This window comes from Cherax quadricarinatus, chromosome 58 (assembly GCF_038502225.1).
Source record: "Cherax quadricarinatus isolate ZL_2023a chromosome 58, ASM3850222v1, whole genome shotgun sequence".
Taxonomy (NCBI): domain Eukaryota; kingdom Metazoa; phylum Arthropoda; class Malacostraca; order Decapoda; family Parastacidae; genus Cherax; species Cherax quadricarinatus.
Genome location: NC_091349.1, coordinates 9920897 through 9940892, shown reverse-complemented (window position 1 = coordinate 9940892; position 19996 = coordinate 9920897). Strand labels below are relative to the sequence as shown.

Below are 19996 nucleotides of genomic sequence, written 5' to 3'. Positions count from 1 at the left end.
CGGGCAGTTTCTTGTACTCAACTGATAGAAAAAATGGAGTTCTAAAGAAATAGCTATGAGTTTGGTCAACTGGAACAACGGAATTGGCCAAAAACAGGGCTCAAAATCTGCGAAATTGCTGATGCGTACATGTCGCCGAGACCGCTAACTTCGCGGGAGCATAATTCCGTGAGTTTTCGACCAAATTTCGTACTTTTGGTGTCATTACCATCGGGAAAAGATTCTATATCATTTCAAAAGAAAATATTTTTTTTCCGAAACTTTTGTGACGTAGAATGACAGTTTCAGAAAGGGGCTTGCGAGTCAAAGGGTTAAAACTTGAGCACTTTGCTGGCTTTTGCGGTTTCAGGGCCCAAGTCCTCTTGAAGGGGGGCTCCTTGGCGTGGTGAAGAGGCTCTTGGTCTGAGGAATTAGACCTGTTGGTCTCCTTCCTCAGACCGAACCTAATTACTCCCCAATCTCCCCTTCCCTATCCCATCCTCCCTTTTCCCTTTCCTCCTCCTCCCCCCCTGTCCCTCCCTTATTCCCTTCCACTTTTTGGCCTTTGGGATTCTAACCACAGGCCTACTAGTTCCTAGGTAGGGGGAAGGGTACCGGGGTCAATCCCATTCCGTTGAGGTTTTTAGCAGTGGTGTAGTTTGCCGTGGAATCTGGATCGCCTGGGGATATCCCGTTCCCTCTCCGGTCTTTCGGGCAACGGGTGTATCTCTGGAGGCCACCTTTCGGATTCCGGGGATGGTGGCCAGAGGTGGTATGCTTTGTGGCAGATATCCGGCCGCCCTCTCTTTTGTCCACCGAGGTAGCTCGGCAGATGTGAGGTTGCTATCAAGAACACTCCCTGCTGTGGTGCCCACGTTATCACTCTGCATGGACTACTCTCCGTGCGGCCTTGTGCACACTTGGGGTGCACACTTTCACACTACCTGTCCTCCTCAACGGGGAGGAGTTTCGCCCTCTGGACCGTCAGGAGATATTGGCTTGTACCTGCTCCTTCCTGCTGGCTTCAGGACATATCAGAGACATATGATATTAGTCAAGACGTTCTTCCACTTTGGTCGATATTCCCTCTCCTAGCACTGGACGGCCGGGCTCGATATGGCGTATGCTGTCAGTGGCCCTGAAACCTCAACAGAAGAAGAATGGCATACAATTCAGCAGTAAAAATACTAGCCGAAGATAGTAAATGCCCTCGTACGACGCTGTCCGGAAAAACTGCTGCGAATCCTACGCCCTCAGAAGACTTAGAGCCATCTGTGTACACTGCAATGGCATGAGAAAGAGTGGAAGTGGTCAAGAAAGAGTGGGAAGCTACCGTAGACAGTTGGGCTTTCGAGCAAGGGAGTGAGAAAGAACAGACTCGAACAGCTGGAACTTCCCAGGGGGGTAGGGAAAAGTGAGATGCTACATGAACATAGAAAGGTGGTAATTGAAGAGAAGACGAGCGAATGTAGGCGGAGAGAGAAGGGATGGAGCAAACAGGGACGGCGAACAAATAAAGAATGTCTACTAATATCGGTGACCATTCTGTAAATGGAAGGATTACGGAGATCATGAGTGTACATAGTAGCGAAGGCAATGGGCATCAAGGCGATCGGATAAGGATGGAACGTTCGCTTCTGCATAGAGGCTCTCAACAGGGGAAGAGCGAAAAGCACCAAGGCATAAACGTAATCCTTGGTGATGAATGGGGTTAAGGCTAGAGAGAGTAGCAGAATAGGCCGCTGAATAGATCTGGTCACCATAATCAAGTTTCGATAAAATGAGGGTGGAATGTAGGCGAAGGAGAGTTCGACGATCAGCTCCCTATGAAAGATGAGCAAGGGTTTTAAGAAGGTTCAGCCGGCTGTGGCAAGTTGCCTTCAGAGAGGTAATGTGAGGTTTCCAGGATAACCTATGGTCAAACAGGAAGCCCAGAAACCTGACTATCACGTTCAGGGATACGGGAGCCATAGAGGTACAAAGGATGATCGGAGATGGCAGAGTGTCTAGTGAAAGTAATTTGGCGAGTTTTGGTACTGGAAAATTTTAACCCATGTGTGGCGGCCCAATTGGAAACACGGTCGACAGCATGAGGTGACAGTCAGCGCCTGCACAGGCTATTAATAACGAAGTCATCAACATAGTGATGACCACATATTGGATGGAAGACTAGAAGCCAAATCATTTATAGCAAGGAGAAAAAGTGTTGTGCTCAGAACACATCCCTGGGGGACACCTTCGGCTTGGATAAAGTCCGGGGAGAGCACATTATTAACCCGAACACTGAAATGTCTGTCAGTTAAAAAGTTCTTAAGGAAGGATGGTAGATTGCCTCGGAGGCCTAAGGAGTGGGCTTGGGCCAAAATATTATACCTCCAAGTTGTCATATGCCTTCTCAAGGTCAAAATATATGGCAATAACCGAGTGGTTATTCGCAAAGGCATTACGAACATAGGTATCCAAGCGTAGTAAGGGGTCTACTGTAGAACGGCCCTTACGAAAGCCATATTGACGAGTGGAGAGACTGTTGTGTCTCTCTAAATACCACACTAAACGTCTATTTACCAGGCGTTTCATCACTTCGCAAACTGCACTGGTAAGAGCAATGGGACGATAGTGGGAGGTTTCATGTCCTGTAGTGCCCGGTTTGCGGAAAGGGAGAACAATGGCAGATTTCCACAGCTGTGGAAGAACTCCTTGTGACCAAATAAGATTGAAAAGGCGTAATAGGACTGCAAGGGCTGACTGATGTAAATGTTGTAGCATACGAATATGAATGTCGTCGGGCCCAGCTGCCGATGATTGGCAAGCTGAGTGTGTTGCCTCCAGTTCCTGAAGTGTAAAAGGCACATTATACTGTTCTTCTCTGAGAGAAGAAAAGTCCAAGGGTGTTAGCTCTCTGGCAGACTTTGAGGAAAGACACGAGGGGCATAGATGGAGCCCCTGAGAAATACGGACCAGATGATTGCCAATTTCATTGGCAACATCCAGTGGGTTTGTTATAACACCAGCAACCCGCAGAACAGGAGCCGGGTCAGGAAAATATTTACCACTCAGTTTTCGTACTTTTTTCCAGACTGCACTCAAAGAGGAAGCAGAGGTGATGGTGGAGATAATCTCGCCAGCAAGTGGATTTAGCGTCACCGATGACACGGCGAGCGATCGCATGCTTCTGCTTAAAATCAAGTAGTCTCTCCATGGTTCTATTGTACCGGTACCTGCCCCACGCAGCATGTTTCAAACGTACTGCACGAGCACAAGCAGGAGACCACCAAGGCATGCATTTCTGAGAATGCCTGCCTGAAGTTTGGGGTATAGAATGAGAAGCTACGGTTAAAACGGAGGACGAGAAGAGGTGTAAAAGCTCATCAATGGAGGACGAAGAAGGAACCTCACTCAAAACAGTTAGCCATGAGTAAAGGTTCCAATTTGCCTGATCAAATTGCCAGCGGGGTTACGAAGAGGTGGTGAATGCGAAGGGGATGTAAGAATGATTGGGAAATGATCACTGTCATGTAAATCCAGGAGAACATACCAGGTGAAGTCTAATGCGGCGGAGGAAGAGCAGACAAATATCGATGGAAGAGAGAGTATGAGTACGGGTATCAAAATGGGTGTGAGTACCTGTATTTAGAACGTGGAGGGGGCGGGTAGCAAGAAAAGCCTCTAACTGAATGCCACGGGCATCACAGTGAGACCCCCCATTGGAAATGATGGGCATTAAAATCGCCAAGTAACAGAAGTGGTGGCGGTAATGACGAAACAAGAAAGGCAATATCTGGGATAGATAATGCCCGAGAAGGAGAGAGATACAAAGAACAGAGTGTATACCACCTATGCAAGTGGATACGGGCTGCTGTGTAATGCAGCGAAGTACGAACAAATAGCTGATGGTACGGAATATCAGTGCGTAGAAGAAGGGCACTTTCATTAAAGGTCCCATCAGGAAAAGGATCTGAAGAATACAATAAATTATAGCCTGAGATGGGATAGATAACAGCAGAGTGTAATTTTGGTTCCTGTAAGCAAACTCCAACAGGGGAAAACTGGGAGAGCTCACCCCGATTACCCGAGGCCACGTATATTCCACTGTAAATAGGCCATGATTGACAATGATAAAGATACCTGAAATCCACAGGTAAGGGTACGGACTAGAGGGGTTAGAAAAGTCCACGTGCGGTGGCAAAGGAAAACGTTCAAGCAGCGAAGGAACGTTGCACTGTGAAGAAAGGAGTTGCGCAGATGGAGAAGAGGAAAGAGAAGGAACAGAGGGTGGATCAGTGTCCATTGATGGGTTGGTCTCTGCAATATATTCAGAGATTGCTTCAAGTGTTTCAGAGTTCAGAGACGTTGTATGAGAGACAATATTGGAGATGGAAGGAGAAGGAGTTTGAGTAAAGATCGGAGCTGTAATGGACTGTACCAAGGTAGGGGGGGGTGAAAGGGTGGAGGGAACTGGAGAAGTGTGGGAGGGGACAGAAGAGGCAGAAACCTGGGAGGTAGCAGAAGAGGAAGAAACTTGGCAGGGGACAGGGGAGGAAGGCACAGTACGAGGAGGATGACCCTCCACACTTGTAACAGAGCCAGTGAAAGGGGAAGACCCAGGTACAGAGACTGGGAAGGTAAAATGTGGAGGTGGATGAAGGGAAGGAGGGGTTAAAGATTTTTTGGACCTCTGAGAAGTAAAGGGATGATTCGGAGGAGGTGTCGTACGAGGTCTTGTCGATACCGGGATTTGTGAGGGAGAACACAAAGCAGCGAGGGCGGACTGAGGTGTTGAAGTAGGGACGTCTGAGCCCAGGACAGCAAAAGAATTAGATACAGGAGTGACTATGGGACTGGCAACTGCAGAGGAGGCTGCAGAAGATGGGACCCCAGAAGTGGGGGGGCATTTTGAAACACGAGAATAACACGGGGTAGTTTTCCTTGGAGGCGGAGATGAGAAACTGCCATGGCATAAAGGAGACCTGCCTCTTTGAGGCAACAAATTTCCCGCTCATTTAAGTAGACCTGGCAACAGCGAGAGTACGAAGGGTGAGCCTCATGACAATTAAGGCAAGAGGGAGTTCGACGGCAAGATGTATTAGAATGGTCATCGGCACCACAGACTGAGCATTCGGCTATAGATCTGCAATATTTTGCTGGGTGGCCAAATCGCCAGCAATTCCTACACTGTTGCGGTGTAGGGATCACCTTCCGAACTTGTAACTGATGTCATGCTAAATAAACAGAGGATGGGAGTACACGGCTGTCAAAAGTTAAACGAGCCACATTGCAAAGGTATCGTCTTCGCCCGCGGGCAGGAAGAACATAAGTGTCTACCGTAAGAATTGGGAGATCTTGGAGTAACAGCTGTTTGAGAATGTCATTGCCACATGTCTGGAAATTCTGTTGGACTATGGTATGGGGCAGAATAAGAGTACCACTACAAGAATTGAGGGAATGATGTTTTTCGATAGTGATAGGAATAATATCGATATGTGAAAGAGAAAGATCATGAGCTTGGGTAGAATTCTGGACTGTGATGATGCGTGTACCACTCTTAAGAGCATGAAAGGAAATATCTCTACCAACGTGGTGTAGGAGCGCTTTGCCAATACTATGGTCAGAGAGATAGGCAGTAGAAGAAGTTGGTCTTAAAGTAAAGAATTTAGTCCATTGTGTGGTCTGAAACAGTGTGGAGAGGGAGTGCATGACGTGTCGGTCTTTTCCGAGTAGAATGGGAAGGTAACGAAGTAACGTCATCAGGAGATTGTCTTTGGCGTTTAGAAGTGGGTCCAGAGTCGGTCCGACGTGGGATGGGCTGGCGATTCGAAAATTGCCGCACCGTAGAGGGAGAGGCCGGAAGCATAGTCAAAGGAGTCAGTCGAAACCCCGGCACCTGAAGCGGGTGAGAAAACAGCACCAGCAAGAGGTACAGGGACCTTAGGAATGTCCAAAGAGTGGCCAAAAGACGAGGCGAGGTCACAATAAGGGGCCCGGGGGTAGCGGGTTCATGGGTTTCGGACTCCATGGTTAGGTTACTTCTTTTTGTTTTTAAGAAAAAAAGAAAATAAAATAAAAAAAGAATAAAAAAAGGGGGGACCAGGGAGGGATAGTTCCTAGGAGGAATGAAAGGGTCAGAAATCTCCCTCTGTGCCCAAGAGGACCTCAGCACCACAAGTAGCGCAGATGCAGCATGGAACCCGTGCCATACCCTACCCTTCATGCCAGTAAACCAGCAATCCGGGATAGCAACCTCACATCTGCTGAGCTACCTCGGTGGACAAGAGAGAGGGCGGCTGGATATCCGCCACAAAGCATACCTCCTTCGGCCACCACCCCCAGAATCCGAAAGGTGGCTTCCAGAGATACACCCATCGCCCAAAAGACACCCAAAGCCACCCTTCGGGATACCGGAGAGGGATCGGGACATCCCCAGGCAATCCAGATCCCATGGCAAACTACGCCACCTCCAAGAACCTCAACGGAATGGGATGGACCCTGGTACCCTTCCTCCTACCTATGAACTAGTGTGCCTGTGGGAAAAATCCCAAAGGCCAAAAAGAAGAAGGGCAAAAGGGAGGGGTGGGGAGGAGGAGGAGGAGGAAAGGAAAAAGGGGAGGATGGGATAGGGAAGGGAGGATTGGGTTCGGTTTGAGGAAGGAGACCGACAGGTCTAATTCCTCAGACCAAGAGCCTCTTCACCACGCCAAGGAGCCCCCCTTGAAGAGGTAACTGTTTATAGAACTGGCACTATTTTCTGCCCCGCAGCGCTGCATGACCCTTGTCGGTTTAGTGCTTTATTTGATCACAATAATAATTCTCGGCTCCCTCTCTCTCACCTACCTTAACCTAGAATAGCTAATACTGTAGTCCATAGTTTTGCTGCTGATTAAATTGTGTAGAAATTAATGTCTTATAATATGTGCAAAAATAAATGCCCTAATCAGAGGGCAGCTTTCATGACACAAAATTTGCATTTTGTTTTTAGTGCATGAAAAGGTTATTCATTAAAACATCAGTGATTATAAATACACTAAATAATCATAATAAAATTCTGCTTATTACATAAAAATACACTTGTATTTTAAATACATTTTAAACAATCAACAAATTATAATTAATCCAGGAAAACCTTGTTTGATATAATTTTCATAAAAATGTCAGTGTTTAGTTTAAAGACACTAAAAGATGTCTATAACATCATTTCTTAAAATCAATGCTATGGTAATAACCCGTTTGGAATAAAAATTCCAATTTAATATTCGTGGGACAAGTAGATTACATGTAATAAAATTTACTGTGTACAATATGACTACAAATAACCTATACATAAAAAAAAGTAACTGTATAGAGCTGATGATTGAATTTTAACATTCTGCCAAAATAGAAATGATTAAATTTAAAATTTTTTTTTACCAAAAACAGAATACAAATGGGATATGCAGGAAGTGGAAAGTGACTAAAAGAAAACCTATTTTGCCTTGTTTGATTCTTTTGGGTCATCCTATCTTGGTGGGAGAATTTGGCATAATTTTGTAGATTTTGGTAATTGTGGTGACCTGTGCAGTACTTTCCCTTGTGGGTTTAGCACTTAGTTATGATTATAATAACAATGTCCATTACTTTGATTAATAAGAAATTTTGAAGTCAGATGTAGTAATATGGAGTCTGGATATTTGTATTTGTATACAGAACTGTATATAAATCCCACAATATAGTAAAGTGTGTGTAATAAAATTTAAACACAAGCAAGAGCTCAATACAATACTCCATAATACATTCCAGATAATAATTTACTGGTATACTTTCAGTGAACAAAGTTATGGTAAACTAGTGCAACTTGTCAAAGTTCTTATACAGCATTGTCAGAGCCAGATTAAGATTTTGTAGGCCCCTGGGCTACTGGTACTTCGAGGCCCCCAGTGACATTTTCAAAAGGGAAAAAAATTAATCACAACGGTCAATAGTACACAATATACGTGATACAATAACATACTGTAATTATAAACTCACAGCAGTAACTGAACATTTTTCTCTTAATCTCTGGAGGCCCTCCAGCTTTAGGGGCTGCAGCCCCTAAAGCCAATGCCATAATCCAGTCCTGAGCACTCTACACTGTTGATGTATAATAAATTTTGTTATTTTCAAAATGTCAAATCAAACATAACAGCTTTCCTAATCTCTGCAATGCACTCAAAAGTTCCCATATTCAATCATTAATAAAAAAATCACCTGTTTGCTTTGTAGGTGCCATCCAGACCTGAAGAATTTTTGCCACTGCACATGAAAATAACGGCCATGTGAAAGTCTCTTCACGAGACTGACCTTGACAATTTGTTACAGTTGCTCAGGTATGACAAACCAAAAATCTCACTACACAGCAAAGTTTTATAATACAGCTGACTTTCTTCTTCTTTCAACAAACTGGCCACATCCCACCAAGGCAGGGTGGCCCAAGAAGAAAAACAAAAGTTTCTCTTTTTAATTTTAGTAATGTATACAGGAGAAGGAGTTACTAGCCCCTTGCTCCCGGCATTTTAGTCGCCTCTTACGACACGCATGGCTTATGGAAGAAGAATTCTGTTCTACTTCCCCATGGAGATGAGAGAAAATAAACAAGAACAAGAACTAGAAAGAAAATAGAAGAAAACCCAGAGGGGTGTGTATATATATGCTTGAACATGTATGTGTAGTGTGACCTAAGTGAAAGTAGAAGTAGGAAGATGTACCTGAAATCTTGCATGTTTATGAGACAGGAAAACGACACCAGCAATCCTACCATCATGTAAAACAAGTACAGGATAGAACCGAGTATAAAACTAAATTTCTTTAATATATATGTACTTAATCTCCATGGGGAAGTGGAACAGAATTCTTCCTCCATAAGCTATGCGGTTGTAAGAGGCGACTAAAATGCCGGGAGCAAGGGACTAGTAACCCCTTCTCCTGTATATATTACTAAATTTGAAAGGAGAAACTTTCATTTTTCCTTTTGGGCCACCCCACCTCGGTGGGATACGGCCGGTGTGTTGAAAGAAAGAAAGAAATACATGTATGTACTTAACACTATTATTTAGAATATAGCAACCGAGGTTTTCCTATAAATATAAATGTTCAAACTTTCAACTATGGTTAGCATAATCTTACTGATAACCTTGACTATGCATTTAATAACTATTCAGACTGTGAAGAAACAGTCACAATAACTGGAATAATTCACAAATAATACACAATTGAAGATAAATCTTGAGATGACATTCTGTTACATCATGGATCACTGTCAGATTTAAATGCCATCTACATATTTATCTCCAATTTGTGGGTTAATCTATATACTCAAACTATGAATTTGCAGACATCTATAACCTTCAGTATACATTTAATAATATTTATCACACTATGAGTAAGTTCTTACTATAAATCAATACATCAGACTACATCTATAGTAATCTATGTACTATCTAACCACATTATCTCTAACATATCTTAAAATATGGCTTTTAAAGCCTCAAGAGTATTTCCCTACTATCTCAACACAGTATGACTGATTTAAAATAAATTCTATGAAAAACACAACAAAGGAAGAGTATTCATTCTGTTTTCACTTAATACAGTAACACAATTATAGAAGCAGAAATATCCCCAATACCATCATTTCAACAAACTGTAATACAGTAGAGAATCCTTTACCTGAAATTCCAAAATCTGAATAAGTCCACAATCCAAAAGTTTTCCGAGTGCTGACACGATGTGCCACAAATGAATCGTTCAGTTTGTTGTCAGATGCAATTACTCACTGATTACCATATGTTTTGTGCTCTGTGGTGTGAAGATATTGTTGACAATGTCAAAAAGGTCTATGGATAATGGTGAAAAGAAAAAGAGAAAGCATTTATGTTTACCTATATCACAGAAAGTCAAGTTGTTGGAAAAACTTGACAGCGGTGTAAGTGTGAAGCATCTGACTGAGGTGTTTACTGTTGGAACAACCACTATCTATGACCTAATGAAACAGAAGGACAAATTGTTGAAGTTCTGTGCTGAAAATGATGAACAAAGTTAATGAAAAATAGAAAAAAATTGCATAGAAGGAAAAATGAAGATCTCGATTGTATATTGATGGAGTGGATTCATCAGTGTTAGAGTGAGCATAGGCTGCTTAATGGAATGCTGATCATGAAACAAGCAAAAATCTTACATGATGAAATGAACACTGAAGGTAACTGCGACTATTCAGCAGGTTGATTACAAAAATTTAAGAAAAGGCATGGCATTAAATATTTAAAGATTAATGGTGATAAGCATCTACTGATCAAGAAACCTAAAGCAAGCTAAACGCACTAAATTTACATAATACAGCGCTAAAAAAAAAACTCACCAGTGTACGGGCTATTCTAGACCTGCTAAATCCCAATCCTGAGCTTAAGAGGTTCTAACTTCCAGAACTGTCAGCAAATGTTCTTTGCAGAGTTAACTTATATAGTCATTGTGCATAATGAACAATGTTCAGCAATGAACAAAGATATATTTCCTTCTGTTCTTCTTACATCATCGCTTAGTAAGTTTATGTAAGTACAGGTACACAAATTATCATACATAGTAACATATGTATAAATCATTTAGGAATACCCAAAGTCTTTGTATACTGAATGGTTCTTTAGTTTTTTTTGTGCTTGGCAGTATTTTTGTGTCTTTCAGTGTCACTCAATTTAGCTGCAACTGAACATTTGCAGGACACTATCACTCTCATGAAATCACGCTCAGTTCAGTACGTGAACTGGACCTAACTGGCTATATTCTCTTTCTACTCAATGTTTCAATGTGTGCAAGTGGACGTGTCTACAGCTAGGACTGCATATTGATTTGTGATGTTTTTTTCATGAGTTTTAAAAATATTTCGTGTTTATGTTCTTAAGTTTATTGATTTTACTGTTTAATAAGAGTACATTTGTATTACAACATGACCAAAACAAAGCTATGGTGCGTAAATGGCTGCTTTTGTGTATTACTACTGTATATTGATATGTACTGTTATTTGAACCCCTTTTAACAATGTACCACAATTTTACTTTTGCTTTTTATATCTGATAATGTTTATTTAATATCAGGATTGTTTGAGGTAAGCAAAAATATTATTACCGGGTGGTTTGATGGTAAAGAGGGGAATTATCCTACTGATACTTCCCATAGTCCATCCAACTCTATTGCCTGGTTTACTTAGCCTACCACTGTTAAGCAGTGTTTATTCAGACTTGGGTTCCATCCCCAAGCTATCCAATTTTACAAATGCAAATTTACAAAAATTACAAAATCGGAAAAATCCAAAATACATAACACTTCTGGTCCCAAGCATTTCAGATGAAGTATCCTCAACTGTACAATATTCAAAGAATTGTGAAATTTTGGTATCCACATAATTAAACCAAAAATTTGGCACAATAGTAGTATGTACCATCATTATTAACCCTTTGAGGGTCGACAGGCCCTCTCCGAGACTCGTTCTCAGGGTCGGCCAAATTTGAAAAAAAAAAAAAAAATTCTATTGAAAAGATAGAGAATCTTTTCCTGATCATAATGACACCAAAAATATGAAATTTGATGGAAAACTTACGGAATTATGCTCTCGCGAAGTTAGCGGTCTCGGCGATGTTTACGGATCGGCGATTTTGCCCACTTTGCGCCCCATTTTCAGCCAGTTCCACTGTACTAGTCGACAAAAAACATGAATATTTCACTAGAACTCCATTTTTTCTATTGAATGAGTGCAAGAAACCACCCATTTACCAATTTCAACTATAAGATAAGATAAGATTTCGTTCGGATTTTTAACCCCGGAGGGTTAGCCACCCAGGATAACCCAAGAAAGTCAGTGCGTCATCGAGGACTGTCTAACTTATTTCCATTGGGGTCCTTAATCTTGTCCCCCAGGATGCGACCCACACCAGTCGACTAACACCCAGGTACCTATTTGCTGCTAGGTGAACAGGACAATAGGTGTAAGGAAACGTGTCGAAATGTTTCCACCCGCCGGGAATCGAACCCGGGCCCTCCGTGTGTGAAGCGGGAGCTTTAGCCACCAGGCCACCGGGCCACCGGTCAGAATTTAGCAATTTTGCCAATTTCACACAAATTTCAAAAGATGCCAATTTCCGAATAGGGTCCAGAACAAACAAGAAATACATTCCTGGCACTAAAATGACATTTCCTCTGTTCATTAGCCATGTCTCAAGGCCCCACTTACATTCTTTTGCTTTCCACTTTGAATTTTTATTCTCACAAAAAATAGAAGATTTACTGTTATGCAAACTACTGCATTAGTGTAAAAAATGGTATGAATCATATTGGCGCACTTGCAAAAGAATATCAGACTCACCAGTTGACGTGTATTGGACGCTTGGCATGATTTGTTTACTTTTGAACTTTGGTAAAAATCGAACATTTCTGCTACTTTGAGCTCAATTTCAAGGTACTTTTCATTGTAAAACCAGTCAAAATCATCTCAATTTCTATGATATGCCTTCCATTCTATAAAATAACACCAAGAAAACTAGAATACAACAATAAATACCATACGAAAATACAGTGCAAAGTCGCTGTTTTATTCCAAAAAAACGGTCAAAGTTTTTTTTTCTCATTATGCACTGTGTGCTGCAGGATTTTTTTTATACCGTGCAAACTGACCACATAGACCCATTCTTTCATATGGAGGCCTACCAGCTTTCTCCCACTAGATTTGAGGGCGCTAGAATTTAGGCGTACTAGTATGTCAAAAACCCTGGGTCGTAAGCCGTACTAGTACGTCCAAAACCCTCAAAGGGTTAATATACAATCTTAAATAATGAAATATTCCCAAGCCAGTACTTCCTCTAAATACATGATATACAGTAGTTAACATTTCAGTATTCTGCTCTGTTATTACATTTCATTTTAAAGATCCTCACTTGCCATAAGTTCAAACCTCACCCATTCCATGGTTTCTCTGACCAACTGATTGGATCAGGGATTTGCAGCTAGGTGGCATGTGGCATATATTTTGTAAAAAAAAAAAAAAAAAAAGCCAAGCAGCAGAATAATCTTTCAACTTTAGGAAGGTTGGCTATTTAGCAATCCTTGAGTCTCATGGACAAGATGTTTCTTAAACTATAACTGGCAGTAGGCTCTGTAATTCGTGCTCTCTTGGATTCTTAAATATCTGACAACAAATTTATACCTTTAGTATCTCTGAATGCGTACAGGGAGGTCCTGCTTTACAGTGCTTGACTTTACGGTGTTGTGCTAATGCAGTTGTTTTCAGTTATACCCATTCCTCATTTATTCAGACTTCCTATAATAAATATATTCACCACTCACTATAAGCTCAGAAGGAAAATATTTTATGGTAGTGGTGGGAAACGGCCAACACGTTAAAAAAAAAAAAATGATAATTGTACTTTTTGTGTACCTGTGCCTAAATAAACTTACATCAGAGCCCTTGATTCAGTTCAGTGAATGCCTGTCATTCAGGCAATATATATATATACCAACCAAATGTAACTGCTTTGGTATAAAACTTTTTGTGGCCTAAATGTACAGCTAGCCCTCCACTTTTGCGAGCTTCAAACATACACGAATGCCCAGCCACCCAATCGTATTTACCAAACAAATGTGGGTGGTGAAGGGTTCGAGGACATGCAGAGGGGCGAGATGAGAAAACTGGTTGAAGAACATGCACTGGGCCTAAATGATGAAGAAGAGAAGAGTGTTGCTGAGGCCAATCAACCTCAAGCCCTCACCCTTGAAAAACTAGGGCAAGTGATGAGAATGACAGCACAGCTCAAACAATTTTTTTACGACAAAGACCCATCGATGTTGAGGGCTTTGAAGGTGATGAGCGACATTGATAGGAGCATAATTCCCTACACTACCCCTACTGCCTCACCTGAACCTCAACCTATGGCAGAATCTGACTCCATTGCTAACTCTGACTCTAGCGATGTCAGCAGTGATGCTGGCAGTGAAGAGTTAGAATCCACACACTAGACTCATCATGCCATATAATCACCTCCATTCAACTGTCGTCAGTAACTGCATGGCTATCATCACCATCATCGTCGTCATTGTCATCATCACAAGTCGTCAAAGTTCGTCTGCCTGACCTTACGAGTGGTGAGCGTTTTGTTTGTTCATTATTTGTTATTAAACCGTAACATGTATATACAATATTATTATATTGCTATTATTATATTTCCCTACAATATATTTGCGCATCAAAACATTCCCTACATCATATCTGCGCACCAAACACTCGCAAATTTTCAAGATTCACGAGGTTCTTGATTCCCTAACCCTTGCGAATGTGGAGGGCCTCCTGTATCTATTCATTGCCACAGTCATACTTATGCTTGTGGAACAGTGAGAACAAATAGAAAACCTATGCCAAGGTTCACTGGAGGCAGTGCTGATAGTGCAGTGCACCATCAGCAATGTGGAGTGCCACTCTGTCTGACACCATACTTCAATGAGTTTCATATACTCCAGCACTTCTAAAAACATTGCTGGAACCCTTAAATAACCTTGTATATATTTGGAAGATTGGATATCAGATTGGAGGGAGAGAGTATGGAGGTGAATGTGTTCAGATATTTGGGAGTGGATGTGTCAGCAGATGGGTCGATGAAGGACAAGGTGAATCATAGAATTGATGAGGGGAAAAAGGTGAATGGTGCATAAAAGGAATCTGTAGACACAAAGAACTCTATCCATGAAAGCAAAGAGGGGAATGTATGAGAGTATAGTTATACCAACACTCGTGTATGGGTGTGAGGCATGGGTTGTGAATGTTGCAACAAGGAGAAAGCTGGAGGCAGTGGAGATGTCATGTCTGAGGGCAATGTGTGGTGTGAATATAATGCAGAGAATCCATAGTTTGGAGATTAGGAGGAGGTGTGGGATTACCAAAACTATTATCCAGATGGCTGAGGAGGGGTAACTGATATGGTTTGGATATGTAGAGAGGATTGAACAAAATAGAATGACTTCAAGAGTATACAATTCTGAAGTGGAGGGAAGGCGGGGTAGGGGTCGGCCTAGGAAAGGTTGGAGGGAGGAGGTAAAGGAGGTTTTGTGTGCGAGGGGCTTGGACTTCCAGCAAGCGTGCATGAACGTGTTAGACAGGAGCAAATGGAGACAAATGGTTTTTAGGACCTGACGTGCTGTTGGAGTGTAAGCAAGGTAACATTCATGAAGGGATTCAGGGAAACCAGCAGGCCAGACTTGAGTCCTGGAGATGGGAAGTACAGTGCCTGCACTCTGAAGGAGGGATATTAATGTTGCAGTTTTAAAACTGTGGTGTGGGCATGCCTCTGGCAAGACAGTGATGGAGTGAATGGTGAAAGTTTTTCTTTTTCGGGCCACCCTGCCTTGGTGGGAGACGGCTGATGTGTTAATAATAAAAAAAATGTAGACAATAGTATGTGACTGAGGCAGGTGAATAAGTTCACCAGTCAGTGCCTTTATGACTGTTAATTACTATTTCTGTACCTAATATTTGTGCAAGAACAATGACTGGCTATGAAATCACAGGATCTACTATATATTGTAATTTTCAGAACATAAAAACAATGGAAATTAAAAAAAAAAAAAAAAAAAAGAGAAAAAAAAAAAGTGTATCTGGAGCACTTCTGCAAGCAGCAGGACCCCATGTTGTCTTCATGTGAGCATCTGGTGTCAACTTCGTCACCTTATATCTCAGTAAGTACAGACCTGCAATCAACTTCAACAACCTCTACTAGTGAGAACGGCTGGATTTGAGAGGGACCTGACCTCCCAACATCTGCGTTCTTACCTCTTCTAGTGACCTACGTCTCACCTCCTGGCGCTATATAAGGCTCCATCCTGTCACTTCATCTCCATATTGTTTCATACTATGGAACAATGCTCTTTTCCAGACTGAGGGACTGACCACCTCAAAACTTTAAGGGTGATGGACTGATTACATCGTCTTCAAGTATCTTCTGCTTCTATCAACTTTTCTGTACTCGACTAAAGAAGCCTACTGTGTAGGCGAAACGTTTCGAAATTAAGATACCTAACTGTTGCATATGTGTCTTACCTAACAAGTACTAACCCTAAATTTATTTTTGGTCTTATTACATGCAGAAAATTAACCTCTTTTTATATAGAAAAGAAAATTGCACAACACCATGCATTATTCTTTCATTCATTATTGACTGGAACAATGCATAAAAGCCCACACTTAGGAGACTGAAACTTGTAACAATATTTCGGTCCAATTTTGCCATTCAGTATTCATAAGTTTTTTGTGTAGTTATTTTTATATAGCCGGACTTGAGTCCTAGAAATGGGAAGTACAATGCCTGCACTCTAAAGGAGGGGTTTTGGGATATTAGCAGTTTGGAGGGATATGTTGTGTATCTTTATACGTATATGCTTCTAAACTGTTGTGTTCTGAGCACCTCTGCAAAAACAGTGATTATGTGTGAGTGAGGTGAAAGTGTTGAATGATGATGAAAGTATTTTCTTTTTGGGGATTTTCTTTCTTTTTGGGTCACCCTGCCTCGGTGGGAGACAGCCGACTTGTTGAAAAAAAAAAAAAGTTTATAAGTAATTAATTAGTTCAAAAGTGTTAATGTCTGAAGTGTGAAACATTGTATGTTGGAACATTGTAAGTCTTGGCCCTACTGTACTCTATCACTATCTTGCATCTATAGTATTCACACAAAGTATCATCAGAATCAGATGTTTCGAGGTAGGCATATCATGGAAGACTTGGGTTTGATTATCATTAGCAATCTTACCGGTAATACTGAGAAGGCTGTTGAGCACTGAATGTCTTCAAAGCCAATTCTAGAATGATTAAATCTACCACCACACAGTAACTATCACAGCCATGTTTAACAACCAAATAGTGTTACACAGCAACAAATCTGCCATTCATCAAACAACTCTACTTATAACAAGTACAGTCCTCACATATCCTCACATACTAAAAATCCTTATAGGTAATGTACTGGTAAATTAATGTTTGCCTGTTAACATATGCATCAACTTTTTCTGGTACCTCGTTACATCTGCCTTACTAATATAGCTGCAATTTGTCTTCCTTCAAGTAAGTAGTAAACATTTCACTGATTAATGAAGACTGTGTTGCATCCATAGGTGAGCCTGAAGCGAGCATACTCCAAACCTGTCTGGTGCCAGTACACTAAAGCAGCTATAATGATCAAGTGCCAGAGTTGATGTGAAGCTCCAATAAAGTCAAACCGACCTGAAAAGCATGACATAAATTGATGTTATATCTAATGACAATAGAAATTTTTAAAGTTAAGAATACACATAGCCAGCCATGTTTTAAAATTTAATGAAATATGACAATGCTTCTACATTAGACCAAATACAGTATAACAAGTAAATTTTAAAGAAAAAGTGGTTGAAAAGTGTTTTTGTATAGAAAATTTTGTTTAGATTATTAGCCCAGAATATTAGATACCTTAGATAACATAATAAAGCTATTATCATCAGATTGTTTGGCTTATTACCCCTAGGGTCTTTTAATCTTCCCAGGATGATACCCACACCAGCCAGCTGACAACTGGGGCACCTACTCACTGTTAGGTGAACAGGGATAGCAAGTTTAAGGACACATGACTGATGCTGCAACCCATCTAGGGACAAACTCAGTCTCCTGGTGCGTGAGCTGAGACCACAACAAATTGAGGCATGAACACACGGAAAGGGCCACTTTTTTGTTGTACAGCCTCTCCTAGCTTAGCGATGTACTTGTTTAGTGATGACTCGGACTTATGACAGGCTCTCTGACCAGAAAGCATACCAAAATAATGTATACTACTGTATAAACATTTAAAAATATATGTACCAGAAATGTTATAAATGGTGCAAAGATGACATTAAAACAATACCAAAGCTGGTCGATACAAGCTCACTACCATTACAGTATGCTCCTCACTTAGCGACGAATTCATTTACCAACGTGGTCTTAGGAATGGAACTCTGTCGTTAAGTGAGGAGAGGCTGTATAGGCCATTTCCCACCAAGGCAGGGTGACCCAAAAAAGAAAGAAAAACCCAAAAGGAAAGAAAAATACTTTCACCGTCATTCAACATTTTCACCATCACCTATATATAATCACTGTCTTTGCAGAGCCGCTCAGATACGACAGTTTAGAAGTCCCTCCTAACTGCCAATATCCCAAACCCCTCCTTTAAAGTGTAGGCATTGTACTTCCTATTTCTAACACTCAAGTCCGGCTAACCGGTTTCCCTGAATCCATTCACAAAATATTACCCTGCTCACACTTCAACAGCTCGTCAGGTCCCAAAAACCATTTGTCTCCATTCACTCCTATTTAACACACTTACGCATACTTGCTGGAAGTCCAAGCCCCTTGCCCACAGAACCTCCTTTACCCCCTCCCTCCAACCTTGTTAAGGATGACCCCTACCCCACCTTCCTTCCCCTACAGATTAATATGCTCTCCAAGTCATTCTATTTTGTTCCATTCTTTCTAAATTACTAAACCACCTCAACAACCCCTCTTCAGCCCTCTAACTAATACTTTCAGTAACTCCATACCGCCTCCTAAATTATGTTTCACTTAAAGCTAGGACGTCCAGCTTCTTTTCATTCATAATATCCACAATCATCTCTCTTATCATTCGCACAACAACCATACACATTCAAACACCCCACTTGATGGTTTTCTTCTTTTTCTTTTTCTTTTCTTTTTAGTAAGTTACACAGGAAAAGGGGTTACTAGCCCATTGCTCCTGGCATTTTAGTCGACTTTTACAACACACATGGCTTATGAAGGAAAGATTCTTATTCCACTTCCCCATGGATATGAAAGGCAAACAATAAGAACAATAACTATTAAGATAAAATCAAAGAAAGCTCAGATGAGTGTGTATACATAAATGTGTACATGCATGTGTAGTGTGACCTAAGTGTAAGTAGAAGTTGCAAGATGTACCTGAAATCTTGCATGTTTATGAGACAGAAAAAAGACACCAGCAATCCTACCATCATGTAAAACAAATAGAGGCTTCTGTTTTACACTCACTTGGTAGGACGGTAGTAAGTCTCTGAGTGGTTGCCATTATCAGTATTAGTAAATGTAAAGAGAAGAAAACTTTGTTTCTTTTTTGGGGGGTCACCCTGCCTCGATGGGAGATGGCCGCTGTATTAAAAAAAATTATCAGTACATGTTTGTTTCTGTACTAAGAAACAATTAAAATAAAATATTTGCAATTTAGTCACTGACAAGGCAGTAGCCATATAGAAGCAGTGTTTATACAGAAGCACATATACTACAGTATGATAGGTACGTAATTGTATGATAAACTGACAACGGTAAGGAGACAAATGCAGTTATTTGGAGCTTTTACTAACTATGTTTCACCCAAGCAGTGAACTTACCAAGTTACGAACAGATCAAACTACATTTGTCTCTACCTGAAGCAAGAAAATTTGACTAAGAGTGTATAAATCTGGGGAAAAAGTAAGCACAGGTTATGTCCAAGGAATCCTGAAAGCAGGGTTTGAATAAGGCTGTATGCGGTAGGGGTTTGAGTATCCAGCAGACATGTGTGGGTATGTTAGATTCCAGTGAGATTCAACTTGCTGACGAGTAAGGAAATGTAAATGAAAAGATTCAGGGAAGCTGGATAGTCAGAAGATAGTCAGAAGATAGTCAGTGCCTGCACTCTGAAGGATAGGTGATGCTGCATTTCAGAGTCACTTGAATAATGAATGAACACTTCTGGAAGAACAGTTAATGAATGAATGATGGTGGATGTATTTACTCTTTGGGTCACCCTGCCTTGGTAGGAAATGTCTAACATGAAAAAATTCTTGTATAGCACAGAAATGCATTCAGCACATGTATCACCCCCATGCATATTATTAAATCTGCTGCTTTATGTGTCACTAGTCAAATATTCATTTGAAATTAAAAGAAAAAGCTTAATATGCAAAATGAAAGTCACTGAAGCAATTAACAACTGCTTTCATTTAA

The 19996-nt window shown here is 41.1% G+C and overlaps 1 protein-coding gene across 3 annotated transcripts in view; it reads right to left on the bottom strand.

Moving 5' to 3' along the window:
- Positions 1-6983: 6983 nt before the first annotated feature.
- LOC128698076 (progestin and adipoQ receptor family member 3) overlaps positions 6984-19996 on the bottom strand; it is a 38423-nt gene continuing 25410 nt past the window's right edge. For 2 of the 3 annotated variants that reach the window (XM_053790167.2, XM_070097599.1), the window contains exons 8-9: positions 19043-19159; positions 6984-17230 (exon numbers count right to left, since the gene is read on the bottom strand). In XM_053790167.2, coding sequence (XP_053646142.2) covers positions 17088-17230; positions 19043-19159 — 260 coding nt within the window. In that variant the 3' untranslated portion in view covers positions 6984-17087. The remainder of the gene's footprint in view (positions 17231-19042; positions 19160-19996) is intronic. The other variant, XM_053790168.2, reaches the window with a different exon arrangement.